The sequence below is a fragment of the Mchenga conophoros genome, linkage group LG3 (assembly GCF_057382185.1).
Source record: "Mchenga conophoros isolate Kocher_MC1m ecotype Shallow Benthic linkage group LG3, M_conophoros_male_GT1.1, whole genome shotgun sequence".
NCBI classification, from domain to species: Eukaryota; Metazoa; Chordata; class Actinopteri; order Cichliformes; family Cichlidae; genus Mchenga; species Mchenga conophoros.
The window spans coordinates 80892117-80913642 of NC_140528.1; the positions used below are offsets into that span (position 1 = coordinate 80892117).

Genomic DNA, 21526 nt, shown 5'->3' on the forward strand with positions numbered 1-21526 from the left:
AGAGGATCATCAGGGGGTCCTTTTGTCCCTCTGTGGGGGGTCACTCCCACTAGGTTTATATCTGGGACTCTCCACCATTTGACCTTAGAACTGAAGAAGCTTCTCGGATGAGAGGTGAAACGTCTTCAAGCAACTTAAAGAAGTCCAGACGCTTTTCTTTGCAAGCTCCTTTGACTACGATGACCTGGATGACTGAGAACCTTCACAGACATATTTCACTCATTAATGTGGAAATCAATTTATGACTTATATGTAATGGATATTTAGTTGGTATTATGTCTCTCACCAGATGGAATGAAACTACCATAAACACTAGAGGATGTTATTTCTTTTCAACTGAGCAAATTTACAAATTCAGCAGGGCATCAAATAATTATTTCCCCCACTGTAACATGCATGTCCTCTGCCCTGTTAGTCCAATCTTTGTGAGTCCACTTACTCTGGTTTGTTGCACCCAGTTACAGAAGCATACAAAGTACATCGTAGCATATGCATTAATTGCGTCAAGTAGTTCAAGAAATTTCACATTTCTCCTAACACAAAGTCACTGTAGATGTATGTGGTGAAACTGTGACATGCTGTAGATGCAGGTACAATAAGATAAAATTGCAATTTAATTTTAAATAAAGAGCCTGACAGCTGGCATCAGTGACAATAAATACACTCCACGGTTCTTATGATTAATAATTAATCAGAGTCCTTTGAGGAAACAATAATTTTATGTCACATTATGAAATATTTCATATTTTCCCTCCATTATTTTAATGTTCTTCTTTTCATTTCCTTAAGATACCTTGATGATCTTTCCTGGCCCTGTGGCATTTTAATGGCTTTACTGGTTAAAAATAAGGTTGTGTTGACTTGTTACATCATCTTGTGGCACAAAGAGGTATTACACAAAAGTATGGCAGGGCATCATTTCAATGTCGGTTGATATCTCTTGAGCAATATAAAGGATTTAGAGACAATGTCATGACAGTTGTTTCTTCACATTCTTTTTAAAGGCTTAGTTAAATTTGGAATGGTTTAATGGTTTTAAAACACATGAATTTACAAAAAATACATTTATGCCTAGTTTGAGACGTCATTATCATCACGCTAATTCATGCTTTGGTACATAAAAGTAACCTTTATTTTTCTGCTGTTACAGGGCAATGATTACGATGGAAATCATTTTCTGATATGATGTAGTTTCTTCCAGTCTAGACATAAATCTCCACATTTGATCTAAACATAGTTAGATTAATATATATATATCTATATATATATCTATATCTATATATATATATATATATATATATATATATATATATATATATATATATATATATATATATATATATATATATATATATATATATATATATATATATATATATATATATATGTATGTTCTAAAATGCCCTATCTAACTATCAACTGATACAACTGATAAATATTCCTGATAACTATTCCAGTCCACTTAAAATATAGTTTTCAGGAAAGTGTCCATGTCATGAAAATTTCCATGGCACCAGTTTGTTACTGATGATTGATTTCACTTTGTGATATGAGTGCATCTAAGTTATATCTACAACAACACACTGTAACAGGAAGCAGTCAGGTGGTTAACCAGAATGAGAAAGGTGTGGTGGTCACAGGAATATCTGGGGACAAACTCCACATTTGCCAGGTAGTTGTGGGCCTCACCTTAGAGGTGAACTTGGCCTCATTTGAGAGATTTGGGGAAACGCGATCAAGAACACAGGCCACAGACAACAACAGGGACACCACCAACAGTATCCCTTTAGATTGGAAAAATAGATGTCAACCACGCCATAAATCATGGTGGGTCAATGACTGAGGCAGCTAGAATAATTCAATTTAACCTCGAAAGATCAGCTGTGGTCTCAGTGATCAGAACTGCAGTGAGAACTGGTGAGTCTATAGTGTACATTACAGAACTATAGACGTCTGTAGGCTCAAACAGCGAAGCTTATGTAACTGTAAATGTGTTCTACAGTCTGAGGTCATGTTCTCATGTAATTTTCCCCACTATATTAAGACTAAATCAAATAGTGGAGACAGATTCAGATTCAAGAGTGAATTGTGTTTACCTTAGTCTGGGACAGAAATTACATTTGTCTTACAGAAAGACAGCACATCCAATCAATATTGGTACCAAATGTACCTAAAACAGTCATACAATGTGGATTTTGAGAGAAGTGTATCCACAATTCACCAGCATTTCCCCCCCGCTTCCATTACCGTTTCAAAACATTCAAAACATTGCATTCATATTCTTTAAGGAAATCTCAGACTTTCAAAATAATGAAGAGATTTTGTTAGAGCACCCACATAAAAAGGTACCGATAGTTTCACTGTTTATGTCTTCATAAAACCATTAGTTTTTGTAGCACAGAATATGTAATACATGCTTCATCATGGAGCTACATGTGATGCCGCTGCAAAAGGACTAGCATAGCGAATACCAGAGACGCCGTTGAATCATTAAAGAAATATGAAAATTATTGATGAAAAACACAGTTTAAATTTAAATGAAGTCAACAATTAGCCGCAAAAATAAAACAAAATAAATCACTTATCTGTAACAGTTGATACTATTGTCTCATTGTCCTGAAATTTTCACAGTATGAACTTGGAATATTTTTCTTGAGTTTCCCAGAAAGAAACAAAAACATAAACACTGAAAAGGAATGCAACTGTTGCTCATCAGTTTAAGCAGTTGTTTCACCATAAATATAACTTACATAACTATTGACCAGGGATCATGATCAGCAGTCTTACCAATCAGGGATAAGTGCATTTGCATGCACATAATGTGACAAACACTGTTTGCAGTGTGTGTTTATAGGTTAGCAACCAAACATCATCTAACAACCCTGGAGAATAACACAACGCAGAGATCTACACACCTATACAAACAGCTTTAATGAGTGTGTTTCCGCTCATCAGAGATCTTTTCCATAGGGTCATTTTTTTCCACATACATGTGCACACATGTACTTTAAAGGCAAGTACGACATAAATTATTGAGGAATTTAATTTAAAAACCACTGATGATTCATTCTAATGTGGATCTAATTTTTCCATTTGAACATTTGCTGTGTTCTGTGATTTGATGTTTTACAGGGACTAAAGTTTAGTCTCAGACTGTATCGAGACCTAAACATCAATCATTATTTCTCTTAGCTTTCTTTCAAATTGTTCTACTTGTTTCTATTACTGTGCTCTGACAATCACACATCCAGTCTACTGCATAATGGGGCCACAAATAAATACATTTATTAATAATGCCAACATGGACAGCTTTTTTCTGTTGATGAAGAGTCTGTGACATCTAGGGTAAATGGACATTGAGTTTAAATGTTTTTCCTATCAACACTCAGTTGTTATCTTAACTAGTAATACACTGATTGCCATGGCATTTGACTCAAAGATATCTATTTCATCATGATGAAGATGGTGTTATATGTCAATGTCATCATCATCGGATCCCAATTTCAACTCATCATTAAATTATTACTAATGACCAAGTACCTGCCAAACAGCTAGGGTTATCTTTCTCCTCTAAGTGCTAAATAAACACATGAAATATTTTTCTTTTGGCCAAATTCAGCTTACTACATGCTGACATCTTTTAGTGGCACACCTCCAGCACTTGCTCATTGTAATAACCATGGCTGCTAAGACAACTGTATTGGTTTTTGTTGTATCAGCGTCAGAAAAATTATATAACTCATCATGTTACTTCCCAATCAGGGCAGTAGATGATACTATAGCCTTGTGTAATTAAGTAACAAAATACAAAGTTCAGAATGAGATCACTGGCGAAGAATGCCATAAAATATGAGGGGAAATCTATTTAGGCTAATACATGCAGTCTAGATGGGAACACCTACTGTAAGCCTATATCTGCTGAGTTATTGAGGCCAGTATGACTGTGGAAACAGCCATAAATCTGGACAGTAACTGAAATCAGGACAAGCATTTGTTACACAAGGTAGATGAACAGGAAACTGAAAGCACTGCCCGATGTAAGGCAAAAAGTGCTTTTAGGAGACACAGGGGTCAATGCTGGTTCACATACTTGTGTTAAATATGTATCAGTTCTTTTCAAACTATACATTTCACTAGCTGAGCCCACGTCCTCATTCTAGGTTTGACAGCGTTTTAGTAGGTAAAGGCGAATGCTTTGACATGAATTGAGCTGTGGGACTGGGGAAGGCCTCGAAGGGGACTGGCGACGGCTCCCAGGCCTGGCAGATCCCCATGCACTAAATAGAAATGAGGCACGTAAACAAGAATGAACAGCTTGCAGAACTGGGGGAGCCTATGTAGATGACAACCGGAAAGAACGTGTTTGGGGGCGTGATCCTGCTCCTGAAATTCCGATACATAATCTCCAATGAAAGCCCTGGAATTCCAAATTGGTCTCTTTAAGCATTTTTAAACAGCAAATAATTTCATCAGCTTAAAACTATTCTAACAATATGCCAGAATTATTTGATAACATAGCTATTTGACTTACAAGTATAAAGATTCAAAGGTAAAAGGTTGAGTGCAAAAAGTGTTATTTCTAAAAACAAGTTCCACAAAAAATTACCAAAATGATTATTCTCTGTTTATACTCCGTTAGCCGGCAGTTAAGTCTCGAGACTGTTCTTTTCTTGTAGTAGTAGTTCACACACATTATGGAGGTATTGTCTAGGTTGCCTTCTTGCTGTAGGGTAATCCCATGAGGAAAAAAGTATAGACCAGAGGGAGTTGCATTGCTTGGTGTGGTAGTTCTGTAGTTCTCAACCAGTTATGCCTTTTTTGAACCTTGAAATTGTACATAAAAGAACCATCCTTTCAAATACCTTATAGTCCAGACAATCCCAGTCTAATGAACATAAGAGCTGCAATTTCTTAGTAATACCCAATTTTAGCCTCTTGGAAGTTTCTCATGACTAAGGCAGGATTCATTTATTTTTCTAGTCTTGCTAACCATACACAGCACTTACACTACAAGTCGCACTTTACCTTTTATTTTATTTATTTATTCATACCTTTATTCTGTGCATATAAGCACTTTTTCCACGCAGCCAGACATCTAGCTAATTTAAAATCATCAGTTATTCCAGCATCAATATCTTTGGGCTGTGGAGGAAGCTGAAAATCAACCCACAGGAATATCATAGCAACTCTTCCCAAAAAGGCTTTGTCACCAGGAAATTCAAACCCTTAACCTACACAGCTGAACCTGATACCTGCTAAGTTTAATCACTTTTAAGCTGTGCTTGAAGCTTTTAGCACGTTGGCCTTTTCACACATTGCCAGTTCTCCAGTTTTCCATGTGCTTTTGGCTCTAGGGAATTGGACTGTCAGATCCTTTGGCTTTTATTGCAGTTTCTTTGCAGATTGAACAGTGTTTTAAGTTTAAGTTGTTTTGGCATATTGAAGCTGCATCGTAGTTCATCCGATAGTAGTGGCTGTTGCACCTTGGGGTGCCATTAAGATAGGTTAAGCTAAGCATGTTACTGAGGTCTGAACAGAATATGTGGTTATTTACCAGGCTTGAACTGTAATTATTAGGGTGCCTCACCTTTTTGGCATTAATTTTCCCAACCACTTAACTAATTCAGGGTCACTGGAGGATACACCTTGAATAGATTGCCAGTCTATTACAGGGCAAACACTGAGAGACTAATTTAAAATCATCAGTTACCTTAGTCTCTGGGTTAATATGTGACTGTGAGTGAGGCAGAATACGCAGAGAACCCACATAGGGAAAACATGCAAACTCCAAACAGAAGGACCCTGGTTAGCTGGTGGATTTGAACCAGGAGACTTCTTGCTGTGAGGTGAAACTATTATGACATCCAGTCCAACTAAACCCCATTGTTGCACTGCAATACAGCAAACAAAAGTAAGATATGTCCCCCAATTAAGCACTCAAAGGTCATCTTGTGTCTTGTAAGTTGCTGGTTAGCTGCTTTGATGATTACAGGAATGCACAGTTTTCTGTGTCCTTTAGGGCGAAGCCTACCCCAGTGTACACTGGCCGAAAAAAGGGTAGGAAATCAAGTACAAGTAATTGTGTGGATGCCCTCAAGGGCATCCACACAATTATAGTTGTAATGGAAATAAAGATAAACATAATGCCTTCTAAATTAGTGATGTGTCGGTCGCGAACGAAATGGCTCTTAGAGCCGGGTCTTTGACGTGAACGACGCAAGTCGGCTCCTTATCGCAAGCCGTGGGTTTTTTTTTTTCCTTTTCTCTCTCTCTTTTTTTTGCACTTCACGCTGCACACAAGCCTTGTGCTTTGCGCTGGGAAGAGGGGGGAGGGGCCGTAGTTACACTCACAGTAGCACAGGAACAGAGCGGGAGGAAGAGAGAGAAAAAGAGAGCCAGGGACAACAACGTCACATTAGAAAGGTATAGTAATCATCCACATCCAATAAAGGATTCAGAAAGTTTATTCATGCAGGCCCATATGACAGAGAATATGCATCTTCTTTTTGTTTTCATATTATAATTTATATTTAATTGTGTTGTGGTTTGCAGTGTTTTGTGTTGTTTCACTTTAAATTTGTTTAAAAGGAAAAAGCTGAAAATTTAAATAGTTAAAAGTTGAACTGTGACTAGTTGGTTTTTGTATTATATGATTTATTTATTACATTTTATGTGGAGTGAATAAATAAAAGTATATTTACAGTGGCCCCTAGAGACAAAGCACGTACAAACTCCAAAATACGTAAAAACTCCAAAATACGTAAAAACTCCAAAATACGTAAAAACTCAAAACAGGTACGAAACACAACAGAAGTGCTCCAGGATGCTAGGCGCAGTGCTGAGCTTTTGTTACCTAGTGGCTACACAAGCCAGCAAGTACCCACGACCGGATTTGGTGTGTGGTAGTAACAGGTAAATGAACATTTTTTTAAAATTATTTGAATATATATGAGTGCTTGTGTATAAATACACAAACAATACACACATGCTTTCAATTGTGTAATTTAAGTGATCTAGGTAGCTCTGTTTTGGAAGTTCAGTTAACTCTAGGAATGTGTTTTGGAGTTTGTACGTGCTTTGTCTCTAGGGGCCACCACATATATTTATATATAAACATATATAAATAAAACCACTTTTGTTTTTACATTAGTAATTCCTTTTGTGCATAATTTTATATTATTGTTAATAATAAATTAATTAAAGCAACAAAACAACCTGAAGAGCCGGTTGGGAGCCGAAAGAGCCGGCTCTCTAAAAAGAGCCGGAAATCCCTATTCTAAATGCATTCACACTCTGAAAGTAGATGAAACATCTCAGAAAGCTTTTTTTTCTAAGATGAAACTACTGTGCAAACACATATACACCCTCTGTCTTTGTCATTATAATTTCCGTCTATTTTCACTCTGTGCTGTCTAACTGGAAACCTGCCAAAGTACAGTCAGAGCAGGCGAATGAATTATATTCCTCTACAAAAAGAGTCATTTTCTCTTGTCTCTTTTCTGCTGCGTAGGAATTTGCCTTTTTTTTCTAAGTATTGGGTGCATCCATTTTTCTGTATGTAGACTCAGACCAACAACACACCAACAAAGTGGTGTTTCTGGGGACGGTAGTTCAGTTTAGTAATGTGGTCCTCATTTCTAGCACAGGATAGGGGAAGATTATGTGATATTTGTACAGTAATTGTCATTTTTAGCTCGGTGCAATCAAAGGCTTCTCTGTTATTTCTGAGAAAAACAGCTCCATTTGAGCTGGAGGAGAGCAGCTCTCTGTCACTCTGACTCTCTTGTGAGAGTTATTCCTGCTGTCCTCACTCTGTGCTGACACTGTGCAGACACACATCTGTGTTTTCTCCAACTTTACTGGATGGAGGGAACCCATTACAGTTTTTGCTCGTTGCTTGAACACTATAAACCCATGCTTAGACTAAAGTAACACAACTTGAAGCTTTTGTTACCATACCTCAAACACATGTACCCATACCTTAAACAAAAGTGCTGCTTTGCACTCTGGTTGCAATTATGCAACACACTTACTCCTTTATGCAACACACATGGTCCTGCATACTACACTCTATTTCATACATAAGACACTTCGTTCAAAAATGAAATTTCAGGGTGCCATTTGGAAAACACATGTATCCAAAATACAAAACACATCGGGTAATTGCAACCACTCAAATATACACCTGAAGGCACTTACTTGCAAAACTGAACACCAATTAGCCAACCACAAACCACTTCAAATTGATTGTGGTTGGAGAACCAGGCCTGGACCAGAGCAGCCCGATGGAAACTGACATTATCCCATATCACCACAAACCTGGGCTGATCTGGTCTGTTCTGTACAACTATATCATGGAGAGCATCTAGAAATGTGAGTATGTGTTGGCTATTGTATGGACCTAGTATTGCATGATGGTGCAGAAGCCCTCGAAGGCATATGGCGGCACAAAATGTGATGTTTCCCCCGCGCTGCCCTGGGACGTGCACAATTGCCCTTTGGCCAATTACATTACGACCCCGTCGTCTTGTTTTGCTCAGGTCGAATCCAGCTTCATCAATGAAAATGTATTCATGAGGCTGTGCAGCTCCATCCATGGCCAAGATTCTCTGGAAAAAAGGGGAACATATCACTGTACTACAGTGCTACACATACAGCACCCTCACCCCATCACACAGGTACCTGTGTAGCTCTCAGAATAGATCCATGTGGTACTGATATGGTACATATTCAGCTGCTACTGGACTTCACCAATACTCTATTGTAAATGTAAGGGACAGTTACACGTACCCGTACATATTCAGCTCGAAGTCCTTTGACCCTGTCACTGTTCCTCTCGAATGGGACTCTGTAGAGCTGCTTCATGGTGATGCTGTGTTTACCCAAGATGCGTCTGATGGTGGTGATGCTCACATGGTTTATGCTGTTGAACACTTGCCTGTCTGCAAGTATTTTCCGTCGTAGCTGGTGGAGACAGATGGCATTGTCTGCCCTCACTAGGTCCACAACGGCAAGTTCCTGCTGTTGTGTGAACAGGCGTTGCCGTCCTCCCCCAGAAGGTCTTCGGGTCATTCTGGAGGAATACAACCACATATTGTCATCGGTTTGCTTATTTTTCTTACAGTACTTTACTGTATGTACTGTGTCATCCACTGTACAACACTGTACTTCAATATAAGGAATCAGCCACTTTGGCTGCAAAAGGAGCATTAGCACCCCGTACACTTGATATGGTAATGTGATATACTGTAGAACAGTGCTATGAAACCATCTGAGTAGAGCAGAAGGTATGGAGGTGAAGACATACCTGTTTTCTGGTCGGAATGTTCGTATTACAGATGCCACTGTGAAGCGGCTTAGATGTGGGTGGACTCTCTGCCCAGCTTCCCTCATAGTCAGGCCATGGTTGATGACATGGTCCACCAAAGTTGCTCTTATTTCATCAGAAATATGGGTCCGTGCATGGCCTCTTCGGCCTCCTCCTCCTCTTCCTCCTCCTCCTCTTCCTCTTGCTCTCCCTCCATCCATGCTTGCAAAGTTCTTGAAATGGCTACGCTGAGGGCTTTTTGTAGTTGGCTAATTGTTGTTCAGTTTTGCAAGTAAGTGCCTTCAGGTGTATATTTGAGTGGTTGCAATTACCCGATGTGTTTTGTATTTTGGATACATGTGTTTTCCAAATGGCACCCTGAAATTTCATTTTGTGAACGAAGTGTCTTATGTATGAAATAGAGTGTAGTATGCAGGACCATGTGTGTTGCATAAAGGAGTAAGTGTGTTGCATAATTGCAACTAGGGTGCAAAGCAGCGCTTTTGTTTAAGGTATGGGTACATGTGTTTGAGGTATGGTAACAAAAGCTTCAAGTTGTGTTACTTTAGTCTAAGCTTGGGTTTATAGTGTTCAAGCAACGGGCAAAAACTGTAAAAAAAAACTGATTGTGTGTGTATTTCTGTGTGTGTGTGTGTGTACCTGTGTAAATTTGGTCCCATTATGGGGACCAAAATACCCGTCCCCATGTGCTTGAAAGCATTTTTGAGGCTCAAAATGTCTTTTAGTGTTAGGGTTACAGTTAGTTAATGGTTAGGTTTAGGGATTCGTTTTTTATGGTTAGGGTTAGGGTAAGGGAAAACATTATATCAATGAGATGTCCGCACTAGGATAGCAACACCTGACGTGTGTGTGTTTATGCGTGATACTGTAAATGTTAACTCATAGTTTGCGCTGCTTACAGTGGTGACCTTCTTCTATCCCACAGCAGGCGTCTCAGTCCTTGTTTCATGGGAGAGTGACAGCTGAAGTCATCTCAAAGCTTTTCTGCTTCTGTGGGAAAGAATTAAACTGGAACGTTTTGTGGTCCTGAAGCCTTAAAAGGACAATTTGCTTTTTAAAGTTTAACACACTTGAACATGACTATGTTCATTCCATTTAGCTGACAAATGACAGTGTCGGTTTGTCCCAACCTTCAGTTTAGTACAAGACTGTAAGTTGTCTTTGAAACTTCTTTTGGTACATCCTGTGATCCAAACATTACTGTCAGATGTGTATTACCAACATACTGCCACTCCTAAAATGGAAATTCTACATTTTGATATTGTTGCTGTTGTTATGTGTCAGGTTTACTATGCTGTTAGTTTTACCCTTGAGAGCAGGGCAGACACTAGATTTAGGCAAATCAAATCAAGTGTTCTGCTTGCATTTCTTTTCAACTGATTGCTCAGTTGCTGATTGTTTATGGTTGAAGAAGAATGTCCTATTTCTTTGCCTTTAGAGATCCTTTACAAACTTTCTTGCTTTAGATCGTTATTCACTTGCACTATGAAGCACTGTGTGATCAGTTTTGCAGCCACTGGTAAAGCTCTACAGACTCCACAGTTAATCCTGCTTCTTCTGCCAGCTCTCACATTAATAAACATTAGTGACGTAGTTCCACTGGCGGCTATACATCATTCTGGTATGAGTTATTTATTTTTTCAGAATGCTGCAGGCTCTTTGAACGTTATTTGAGACATTATATTAATCTAATATGGCCTTCCTGTTCTTGTAAACAGTGGATTATTTTTCTTAACCATGGCACGCTTTATTTGTCCTGTATGGTCATTCAGACCTCTTGGTGTTGGTGAGTCTGCCAGTTCATTAAATCTTTCTAAGAATATACCAGATTGTTGGTGTGACCACTCTTAAAGTGTTTGTTATCTCTCTGATAGGTTTATTTGCTTTTCTGTTTTTTTTTCAGCCTAGTAACAGCCTCTCTCACATGCACTTAACTCTCAGTGAAAAGCTATAAAAACATATTAACATTAACTTCAGATGTTACTGTATGTCTGCTTCATTTGTCATGAAAGAAAAAGGAGAGTAAGAAAGTAACCTAAAGATTTCTAAAGGCAACGAAACAGCATATTCTTTAGTCAGATAAATGATTACAACCTAACAGAGCACCCACAAACAAACAGCAACTGAGCAGTCGAGGAAAAAGAAAGCAACTGACTGAAACTGCTTTTCAGTCATTCCAGTAACTTTTGAGTCTCTAAAAAATGTGTTGCTAAACAATTAATATAATACTTTTGTTAAACCCCTTGAACTAAAGCCGAACTAAAGCTGAAAGTCTGCACTTCAGTCACATCTTGATTGTTTGATTTAAAATCCAGTTTACAGAGGTAGAACTAACAAAACTGCCTTCAGCCAACTAATTAGGGACCTAACTATTATTTTTCAAAATGAATAACAAAAAACGTGAATGGATGAAAATTCTGTGATTGTTCTGCTGTAACGAAAACTCTACTAAACAGTTATTTTATGTAACTTATTCCAAATATTCTGGTTTTCATTCAGAAAGCTTGCATGACTAAATCTTTAGTGCCTTGTGATGTTATGTTTTAATAATAATAATGGATTGCATTTATATAGCGCTTTTCGGGGCCCTCAAAGCGCTTTACAATGCCACTATTCATTCACTCTCACATTCACACACTGGTGGAGGCAGCTACTGTTGTAGCCACAGCTGCCCTGGGGCAGACTGACAGAAGCAAGGCTGCCATATCGCGCCATCGGCCCCTCTAGCCAACACCAGTAGGCGGTAGGTGAAGTGTCTTGCCCAAGGACACAACGACCGAGACTGTCAGAGCCGGGGCTCGAACCGGCAACCTTCCGGTTACAAGACGAACTGCCGATTCTTTGAGCCACGACCGTTTTAGCAGCTTTTCTATCCATGAAACTACATTACAGGGATACACTTAACAATGATTGTGAAAATAAAATTTATTTTTTATTCTAGCATTCAAATGTGCATCTACAATGCCTCCCAAATTTGGACACTCTCTCTACACTGCACACACACACACACATGGCACACACACACTCAGGCAGCCTTTCAATTATGTCAGTTCTGATCTGACCTGAGGGGATAGACAAAGAGAAAGAGGAGTCGGGTGGGGGTGAGGTGGCTTCCTCTTCCACAAACATTCCACTTTAATGTTCACACACATACAGATAGGTCCAGATATATTTGGACACTGACACAAGATTTTTTTTTTTTTTTTTTTTACCAGTTTACTGAAACATATTCCAATTATAGTTATAAAATGGGCATGGGAATAATGTGTAGACTCTCAGCTTTTATTTGAGGGTATCCACATTCAAATTGGATGAAGGATTTAGGAGTTTCAGCTCTTTAATATGTGCCACCGTCTTTTTACAGGGGAAAAAATAATTCAACAAGTGACTCAAAGGCTATTTCATGGTCAGGTGTGGGCAGTTCCTTTGCCATGTTATTATCCATTAAACAGATAAAAGGCTGGAGTTGATTTGATATGTGGTGTTTGCATTAGAAAGATTTTGCTTTGAACAGACAACATACGGTCAAAGGAGCTCTTCATGCAGGTGAATCAAGCCATCCTTAAACTGCAAAAACAGAAAAAAAAACCATCTGAGAAACTGCTACAATAGTAGGAGTGGCAAAATCTCCAGTTTGGTGCATCCTGAGAAAGAAAGAAAGCACTGTTGAACTCACCAACACAAAATGACCTGGACTTACACAGAAGACAATTGTGCTGGATGATCGCAGAATCATTTCCATGGTGAAGAGAAATCCCTTACCAACAGCCAGCCAAGTGAGCAACACTCCAGGAGACCCAAGTCTACCATAAAGAGAAGAAAATTGAAGTAATACAAAGCATTCACTCTAAGCCCAAAATCACTCACAAACCTCAAGAATACAAAGGCTAGATTGACCTAAAAAAAAAAACATCAAAAGGAGCCAGCACAGCTCTGGGAAAACATTCATTGGACAGATGAAACCAAGATCAACATCTACCAGAATAACGGTAAGAAAAAAGTATGGGGAAGGCATGGAACAGCTCATGAGCCAAAGCATAGCACATCATCTGAAAACACAGCACAGGCAGTGTAATGACTTGGGCGTGCATGGCTGCCAGTGGCACTGGGACACTAGTGATAAAGGACAGAAGCATCCAAGTCTGAGTGTTCAGAGACATACTGTTGGCTCAAATGCAGTCAAATTGATTTATTTATTATTAAATACTGAATAGAGATATAAATAAGAAAAAAGAAACATTTGACTGACCAGAGGTTATATTGTCTCTGATTGGTTGGGTGTGTGTGCTGTGCGGTTGGTGGGAGGTTGAAAGGGGGTTGGGATGGATCCCCCGTAGATGAACAACCACCATCTGCTGGTAAGATGACACCACCAATGGGGTGCAAGTGTCCAGCTGGGAGGGACACGAGAGACCAAAGAGCAGACACACTAGATTTTATCAATAAAATCTGGAGCTCCTTCAGGCATGTGATTTGCTATAATAATTGAAAAGCTAATTACTGGGAGAGTTGATTGTGTGTAGTTTAACTTTGAATTAGTAGTTTTATTACAATGCACAGGTTAAGAAAGATCAGGGCAGATAAACAATGCATACTTTGAGGCGAACCTTGAGGAATTTCTGTATTTTCCTTCATTCACACCAGTTTTAACTGATAGAAATGATCACTTTTAAACAAAATACTGAAAATCTTGGTGACTGTTTCTTCCTTAGAAAAAAATGCATTGATATAATTCATTATAATTTAGTATAAAAACTCTTTGTTGCTTGTTTCTCAGCTTTTTATGCATTAGGATTATATTACACTCATGCATGTGTATTTACTGTAACTTGTTATAAATGCTGATTGTTCCATTGGATCTTTACATGACATATTTCAACATCTGTGACTTAAGAATCTGTCTGTAGCTTATAGTTGTGAAGTGTCTTGTAATTTCACACTATCAGTGTACTGTATAAGTTTTCAGTCGTTTAACAAGCTGAGGTCTAAAGTCACCATCTGTAGTTTTTGAAATATTTTTTTAGAATCATCTTCCAAGCGTTGGCAGTCAGGGGAAAAAAACAAAGGGTGAAAGGTTCTGAGATAGGTTTGGGGTTATCACTGATGATAACTTAAAACTCAAAAGGTTAAACAAATAGTTAAATATTTTCTCCAATAATATGCTAAGATATGCTGCAAGGTGAGTGGAAGCCTTTGTGTGGACATCTGTTTGTACTCTGATCAAATGAACCAATGCTGCAGTCACACAAGGGAAAACTACTTGGAAACCACAGTGGAAGCAAAATTAATACGAGCATGACCTTTGAGATGGTTACTTTGAAGACAGAGACCAGGCCTGTGACCACTCTCAGTTAGTTGCTGCCTTCAAAGTAACTTTGGTGTGTCAGATAACAAGAATAAAGATCAGTCTACCATCAGTTTGTAATTCAAGTTGGTGATTGCATTGCAATTAAATGATATTTAACTATGAAAAATTGGCAAAAAAAAAAGAGTTACTCCTCTAAAAATAGTGACATAGTTGTGTAATTAACAGCAACATAATAAAAACACTTAGCAGACTTGCTTTTATATAATCATAGCAAACCCAATTAAGTAGAGTCCTCTTTTGCAAAGGGACACGTCACAGATAAATGGTACTCTCTGGTGCAGACTCAGATGCATTGACTTAGATTTGGAAATAATTTGCATTTAATCATACACTGGGGAAATTCACTTCTTATAGCAGCTTTGTGAAGGTGCAGCAAGAAAAGGTTAATTAAAAATATATAAGAAAAAAATTATAAATAGAAAAAATAGATAACTAAGATAACAGTGTACAAAAAAACCCCAAAACTATGTAAAAGTGAATATATAGAGTAAAATACATCAATACTTTTCTTTTAATATGTACATCATCACCAGTGGGTGTGATAATGATACACCTGTGTTTTTAAACATTGCAGTGTCCTGGCAGTTGGCAGTCCTTTCACGATAACAAAGTTGGATGGCAGTTATGTGGAGAAACCCTCAACCCAGATGACCAATTGGATGCCACAACTACTTGCAACCATTTGCAAAAAGCAGGGAAAAAAACAACCACTGACTGCAAATTCACAACGTACACAACGTATAAAAAACAAAGAAATAAGAAATAAATAGAGATAATTTTTGTGTGCTAAACATATACAATCAAATGCACAGGAGAGACAAACAGACAGACTTAAATGCCAGTCAGTAAAAATAAGTTTTATGGGTAGACTCAGTGGAGGGAACAGATTTGACTCTCCTATGAATTTAAACCTGGAACCTGGAACCAAACCATGAAGGGGCAAACAGGAAGATCTTGAAATTGATTCTGAACCTCACTGGCAGCCAGTGGGGAAAAACTAAAAGAGGTGGGATATGATCTCTTTTTTGGGTGCCTGTGAGGAGCTGGCACCAGTATCTTGGACAAGATGAATATGGGAAAGAGAAGACTGACTGAGTCTGGTGTGAAGTGAACTGCAGTAGTCAAGTGGGAGGAAATTAGAGCATTAATGACAATTTCACGACAACGAGATTGCAATCCTGTTTTTACACTAGTGTGACTGATTCTTTACTCACTGGCATATGCATCCTTCTACTAAATGGACAAGCAAATAGTCATAGAGTAAATAGAAGCAGTAAAATAAGGGTAACTTCTGCTCCATTATGTATGCAGCTCTTGATGTGTCCAGCCATAAGGTAGTGGAATCCTGCAATATAGGCAGGTAGTCAAAAGCTAAACACTAGTGAGATTATTGTACAAGAAGAGGAAATAGCTTTGATTGATACTTCTATTTACTATTTACAGAACAATCAGCTGTTCTGCATCAAATTTGATGCCACACAAATTATTTGTGTCACTCCAAAAAATAATTTCTGTCCACTATGAGATAAAGGGGAACAACAGCCTGATACCTTCAGGCCTGACAACAGGAGATGTATCACTCCTGTAACACCTGTAACATTCAGCAGTTGCCTCACTGTTCTGACACACACAACAAAACTATTGACTACACTACACACTAACTACACAAGATTTGCGCTAAACGTGGCAAATCTCTCATCTCAAAACACCGCCGTCACTCCTAAAACTTCCCCCTTTCCTAAACAACTAAATGCCACGTTGCCATGTAATTTTTTGATTGGTCAACATGGTAATTTTTTCGATGAATAGGAAAGGGTGGTGGTGGGGGGGGGGGTTGGTTTTGTTTTTGCTTACAGGCGGAGAGTGTTTTCGAACGTTTTCCTTATAAAATGCAGTTTTTACCGTTTCTTACCACAGTAAATATAAACAAACATAGCATTCAGGAAAAACAAACATTGCAGATATTTTTATCATAACTCTGGTTTTACGTGGCCTATCAACACAATTTAAAAACTGGTATAAAGTCCACACTTTTTCCGTCAATTGTTCCGTCTGTCCTGCTCACATCTCCAATGGTTGTACACGTTGTCATTAACGTGGCTTCACTCCACATCAGCCACGACGCTTTGCTAGCTAAAACACCGGTGTCGCACATAAGGACGCTGTCATAGCCTGTCAACCACGCTGATTAACTGCTTATATACGAATGTGAATCGCATCATCGGCTGGACTACAGGATAAGGTGGCATCGTTCTAATCCCATACAGGGAGCAGCCAGTCACTTACTGACTACACTGCAAAACAGAATTGTTAAAGTTTTATTTTCAATTCAGGTTAGATTTTTTTTTTTCACAATGCAGTTTTTCCTGTGCGCAGAGACCGAGCCCGCAGTGCGCAACTGCGCATGCGTGCAGCTTAGAGGGAACATTGGTGAATGGTGATGGGATTTCCGGCTCTTTTTAGAGAGCCGGCTCTTTCGGCTCCCAACTGGCTCTTCAGGTTGTCTTGTTGCTTTAATTAATTTATTATTAACAATAATATAAAATTATGCACAAAAGGAATTACTAATGTAAAAAAAGTGGTTTTATTTATATATGTTTATATATAAATATATGCGGTGGCCCCTAGAGACAAAACACGTACAAACTCCAAAACACGAACAAACTCCAAAACACATTTCTAGCATGAACTGAACTTCCAAAACAGAGCTACCTAGATCACTTAAATTACACAATTGAAAGCATGTGTGTATTGTTTGTGTATTTATACACAAGCACTCATATGTATTGAAATATTTTTTTAAAAAAAAGTTCATTTACCTGTTACAACCACACACCAAATCTGGTCGTTGGTACTTGTGTAGCCACTAGGTAACAAAAGCTCAACACTGACACTAGCATCCTGGAGCATTGTGTTTTGTACGTGTTTTGAGTTTTTATGTGCTTCTGAGTTTTTACGTGTTTTGGAGTTTGTACGTGCTTCGGAGTGCGTACGTGTTTGTACGTGCTTTGTCTCTAGGGGCCACCATAAATATACTTTTATTTATTCACTCCACATAAAATCTAATAAATAAATCATATAATACAAAAACCAACTATTCATATTTCAACTTTTAACTATTTAAATTTTCAGCTTTTTCCTTTTAAACAAATTTAAAGTGAAACAGCAGAAAACACTGCAAACCACAACTCAATTAAATATAAATTAAAATATGAAAATAAAAAGAAGATGCATATTCTCTGTCATATGGGCCTGCATGAATAAACTTTCTGAATCCTTTATCATCTGCAAATGAAAATAGTTGTGGATGATTACTATACCTTTCTAATGTGAAGTTGTTGTCCCCTGCTCTCTTTCTCTCTCTCTCCCTCCCGCTCTGTTCCTGTGCTACTGCCAGTGTAACTACGGCCCCTCCCCCCTCTTCCCAGCGCAAAACACAAGGCTTGTGTGCAGAGTGAAGGGGAAAAAAAGTGCGAGAGAGAGGGTGAGAGAAAGAAAGAGAAAAAAACCCCACAGCTCGTGATAAGGAGCCGGCTCGCGTCGTTCACGTCAAAGACCCGGCTCTAAGAGCCATTTCGTTCGCGACCGACACATCACTACTTGCTAGTAGTCCTCACTGCTAACCAGTTTTATTCAACTGGCATAACCTGAGGCAATTTTGGACTTTGCACAACTTTCTTTCTCCTCAGCATGAGTTACCAGAAAGAAGCAAGCTGTAAAATCTCTGACTGTAATGAAATGTTGTTTTTTGTTCAGAATATGGTCTTACTGAGATCTAGTCAGAATAATGTGGTAGATGTGGTGAGCATGATCTGACTTTTGATTAGCGGACAGGAATTCTAGTTTGCTTTGGGGCCATTTTTAGGCTTTGGTGTCATTTTCCTATTGCTGTTTGTTTATATTTCTGTTTGAATCACAAAAAGTACTTGGTTAGAGTTAGAAAAAAAATTAAAACACATCTTTTTACAATGTGAACCACAAATGACAAGCCATATTTGACATACATTACTGCTTCTTTCTGTTAAAGGATACTTGGGGCTATAACACAATATACAATATATATCAGAATATGTTTAAATAACCTCCAAAAACAAATGTAATTTAAACCATATTGTGCCTGAAATTGCACTGGTATACTCATTCAAATCGACCACTCAGTATTTTTTCTACATTTAATACAACAAAATCTGAATTAATAGAAATGTTTTATTTTAACTATTTTAACTCGATGGTTACCATAAAGCTGTTTTAACCATGGTACGCGGCAAAACCTGTCTTACAATTAGTATATTAGATAGGTCGCCCAGTCCTAGTTTGAAACTTTAGTATCCTATAGTAGTTTTGCTTTTGAGACAAGTACTTTATTCACAGCACTGATGTACATATCACACACTGCAGTGTCCTACAGTAAACACTGACAGACAGGGATCTGACATCAAATGTTTTAACATTTGGTAATTATTACTTGGGTTCTCTTAAACAAAGAATGTTTAATAAATGTGCACTTTTCTTAGTGTGAAAGGTGGCGCCAATGCAAAAAAAAAAGCTTAAAACCTAATAGCCAGTGAAGGATGCCACATCTGGTGTCAACAAGCTGGTTGTATGCAAGTTTATGGGAAAATAGCCCTTTGCCTCCCTTATCTATGACCTCAATAAACACATTCCTTATGACTTTATGATCTCAGTCACAAGCTCACACGTCTTATTGAATACAATATGAAGTTTATTTTGGAAATATTACTGTCAAACAGAAGGATAAACAAGATTAGACTTTACCCATTTGATTGAAACACAGCTGAATATTTAGAGCCAGACAGTGTTCTACATCCAGTTTCAAAACACCACAAATATGGGACCTTACTAACCAGAGGCTGATGCCCATTGTTACAGTACAGATAGAATAAAGTTGGGCTAGTTTGGTAATGTGTTCCCAGGTTGAAAAAATCTAGGGAAGTAGCAAGAATAGGCTAACTAGTTAATAAAAGACAACGATTTATCTACGCAGAAGTGTGTGGAACAATGGCCACACGATGCTATTTTAGATGCAGAGTTAGTCTGATTGGCTGACCCATGGAAGCAAACATATAAACATCTAATGGCAAACATCAGTGACTGGAAGCAAAGCAGAATATTTCAACAATACAAATCAAACCCATGTAGCAGTAGGTTACATTTGTTATTTCTTTACTTAAATTATCATTAGACTTATATATATATAGACCAATTGTTGTCGTGTTTGCCGTCCTCCAATTTAAAATAACCTTAAGCATTATTAATATTATATCTAATAATAATAATAATAATAATAACAACAACAATAGTTAGTAGAAATAACTTTGTCAGGCTATAGCCTAACAATGTGGTTTCTACATAAAACAAACAAACAAACAAACGAAACTAAACTATAACATCTCTCATACTTGGGTTTTTCGATTGCTACCCCCTCTCTCCTCACTCCCTCGCTCACTCGTTCTCTCTCTCCAGTTCACTCAGAGTCGCTTGACCAACTAGGAAGCGCGCAGTCACAGCTCTGATCCGCGCGCACCGACCTACCAACCGGCTAGCGAGGAGCTCTCTCTCGGATCCCCCTCTTTCTCTCCCGCCTTGCTCCCTCTTTATTCCTCCACATATATTCGGTACCGGGTCTTCCGCGGATAAATGTAATCGGAGCTCACAGTGGGGAGACGCTGTTGTCGCTTTTCCACCATGGAGGACTGTTGTTCCCTGGAAAACGAGAGGATGGAAGCGTGGCTGGACGACCACTTGGAGTTCACCCATTCCTACTTTGTCAGAAAGGCGTCAAGGTAAAAATAAGAAAAAAAATAACAGTGGAGAGGTCAGTGTACGTTCAGCCGGGTGTATGTGACTTTCCAGGGCTTTTCTCTGCAAATAAACTATTTTATGTGCAGCCGCGCAGGCAATCAGATTCCCTTTGTTAGTTCTGACTGTTTCCATTGTAGGTGTCACTTTACCTCGCTGTTTATTCAGGAAGACTGTAAAACCTGCACTGATCGTATCTTGACACCAATCATCGTGTGCAGTGGAGGTGAGCCTGCTCAGGTGCGCTACCTGCAGTGTTTTGGATGTCACAGAGCTGCTGTGCTGGCGAGCTCCTTTCAGTCTACGACTTTATTTCGTTTCACCGTCCACGTCACAACACCTCTGAGAGTTAGACTGAGCCCTTTAATCATTAACTTTTACTGCTGCCAGTGATTCTGTTTAATTCTCATAGTTTGCTGTTCAGTGATAATTACACTTACCTTCCATATAAAAGAAAGCACTTCATTTGTGTTGTAGCGTTCAGTTTTTGAACCTCAGAGAGTGTGGTTTGGAACAAATTAGCCTTTCAATTTGTTCGGCAAACACAGAATCCAAAGCAGTCTTTCTGGAACTGTAGCGGCTGTGTAAGACTTTTTTACAGCATGCATACCTGGGAATTTCATCAGTGCACTTCATCAGGGCACTTTATGTCTGTGTTTGCTTTAGTGACAAACCCCTTCAGACCTATTTATTCACTACCACCAAGGTAATGTCACTCAGTGTTTTTTCATCTGTCACAACATCCCAAGTCCATCTTGAAATATTTTCCATTGTCAGAGGACATTTTTTTCTCTCCCTCCTGCGTTTTTTGACCACATTACTAAAGCAAAAAAGTTGATTGGCTTGGAGCAAGAGGTTTGCACACATCAGCCATTCTGCAGTTCTGGTTGAGAGGCATTTCTTAGAGAGGTATTGATTCAGCCACACATCCCCTGGATACATTAGGGTCAGCCCTGTGGGGAGTCAGGCAGCTCAATGGGAGATGGAGGAGGAGAGGACCTCTGAGAAAC

The 21526-nt window shown here is 38.6% G+C and overlaps 1 protein-coding gene across 2 annotated transcripts in view; it reads left to right on the top strand.

The window, feature by feature from the left end:
* The window catches only part of pde5ab (phosphodiesterase 5A, cGMP-specific, b), a 104046-nt gene that overhangs the window by 12154 nt on the left and 70366 nt on the right, over positions 1-21526 (top strand). Inside the window, exon 1 of one of the 2 annotated variants that reach the window (XM_085267475.1) lies at positions 20217-20500. The exons of the other annotated variant lie outside the window; for it this stretch is intronic. Within the exon in view, the coding sequence (XP_085123601.1) occupies positions 20403-20500 (98 nt within the window). The 5' untranslated portion in view covers positions 20217-20402. Of the gene's footprint in view, positions 1-20216; positions 20501-21526 lie in introns of those variants that run through there. 2 annotated transcript variants of the gene reach the window in all.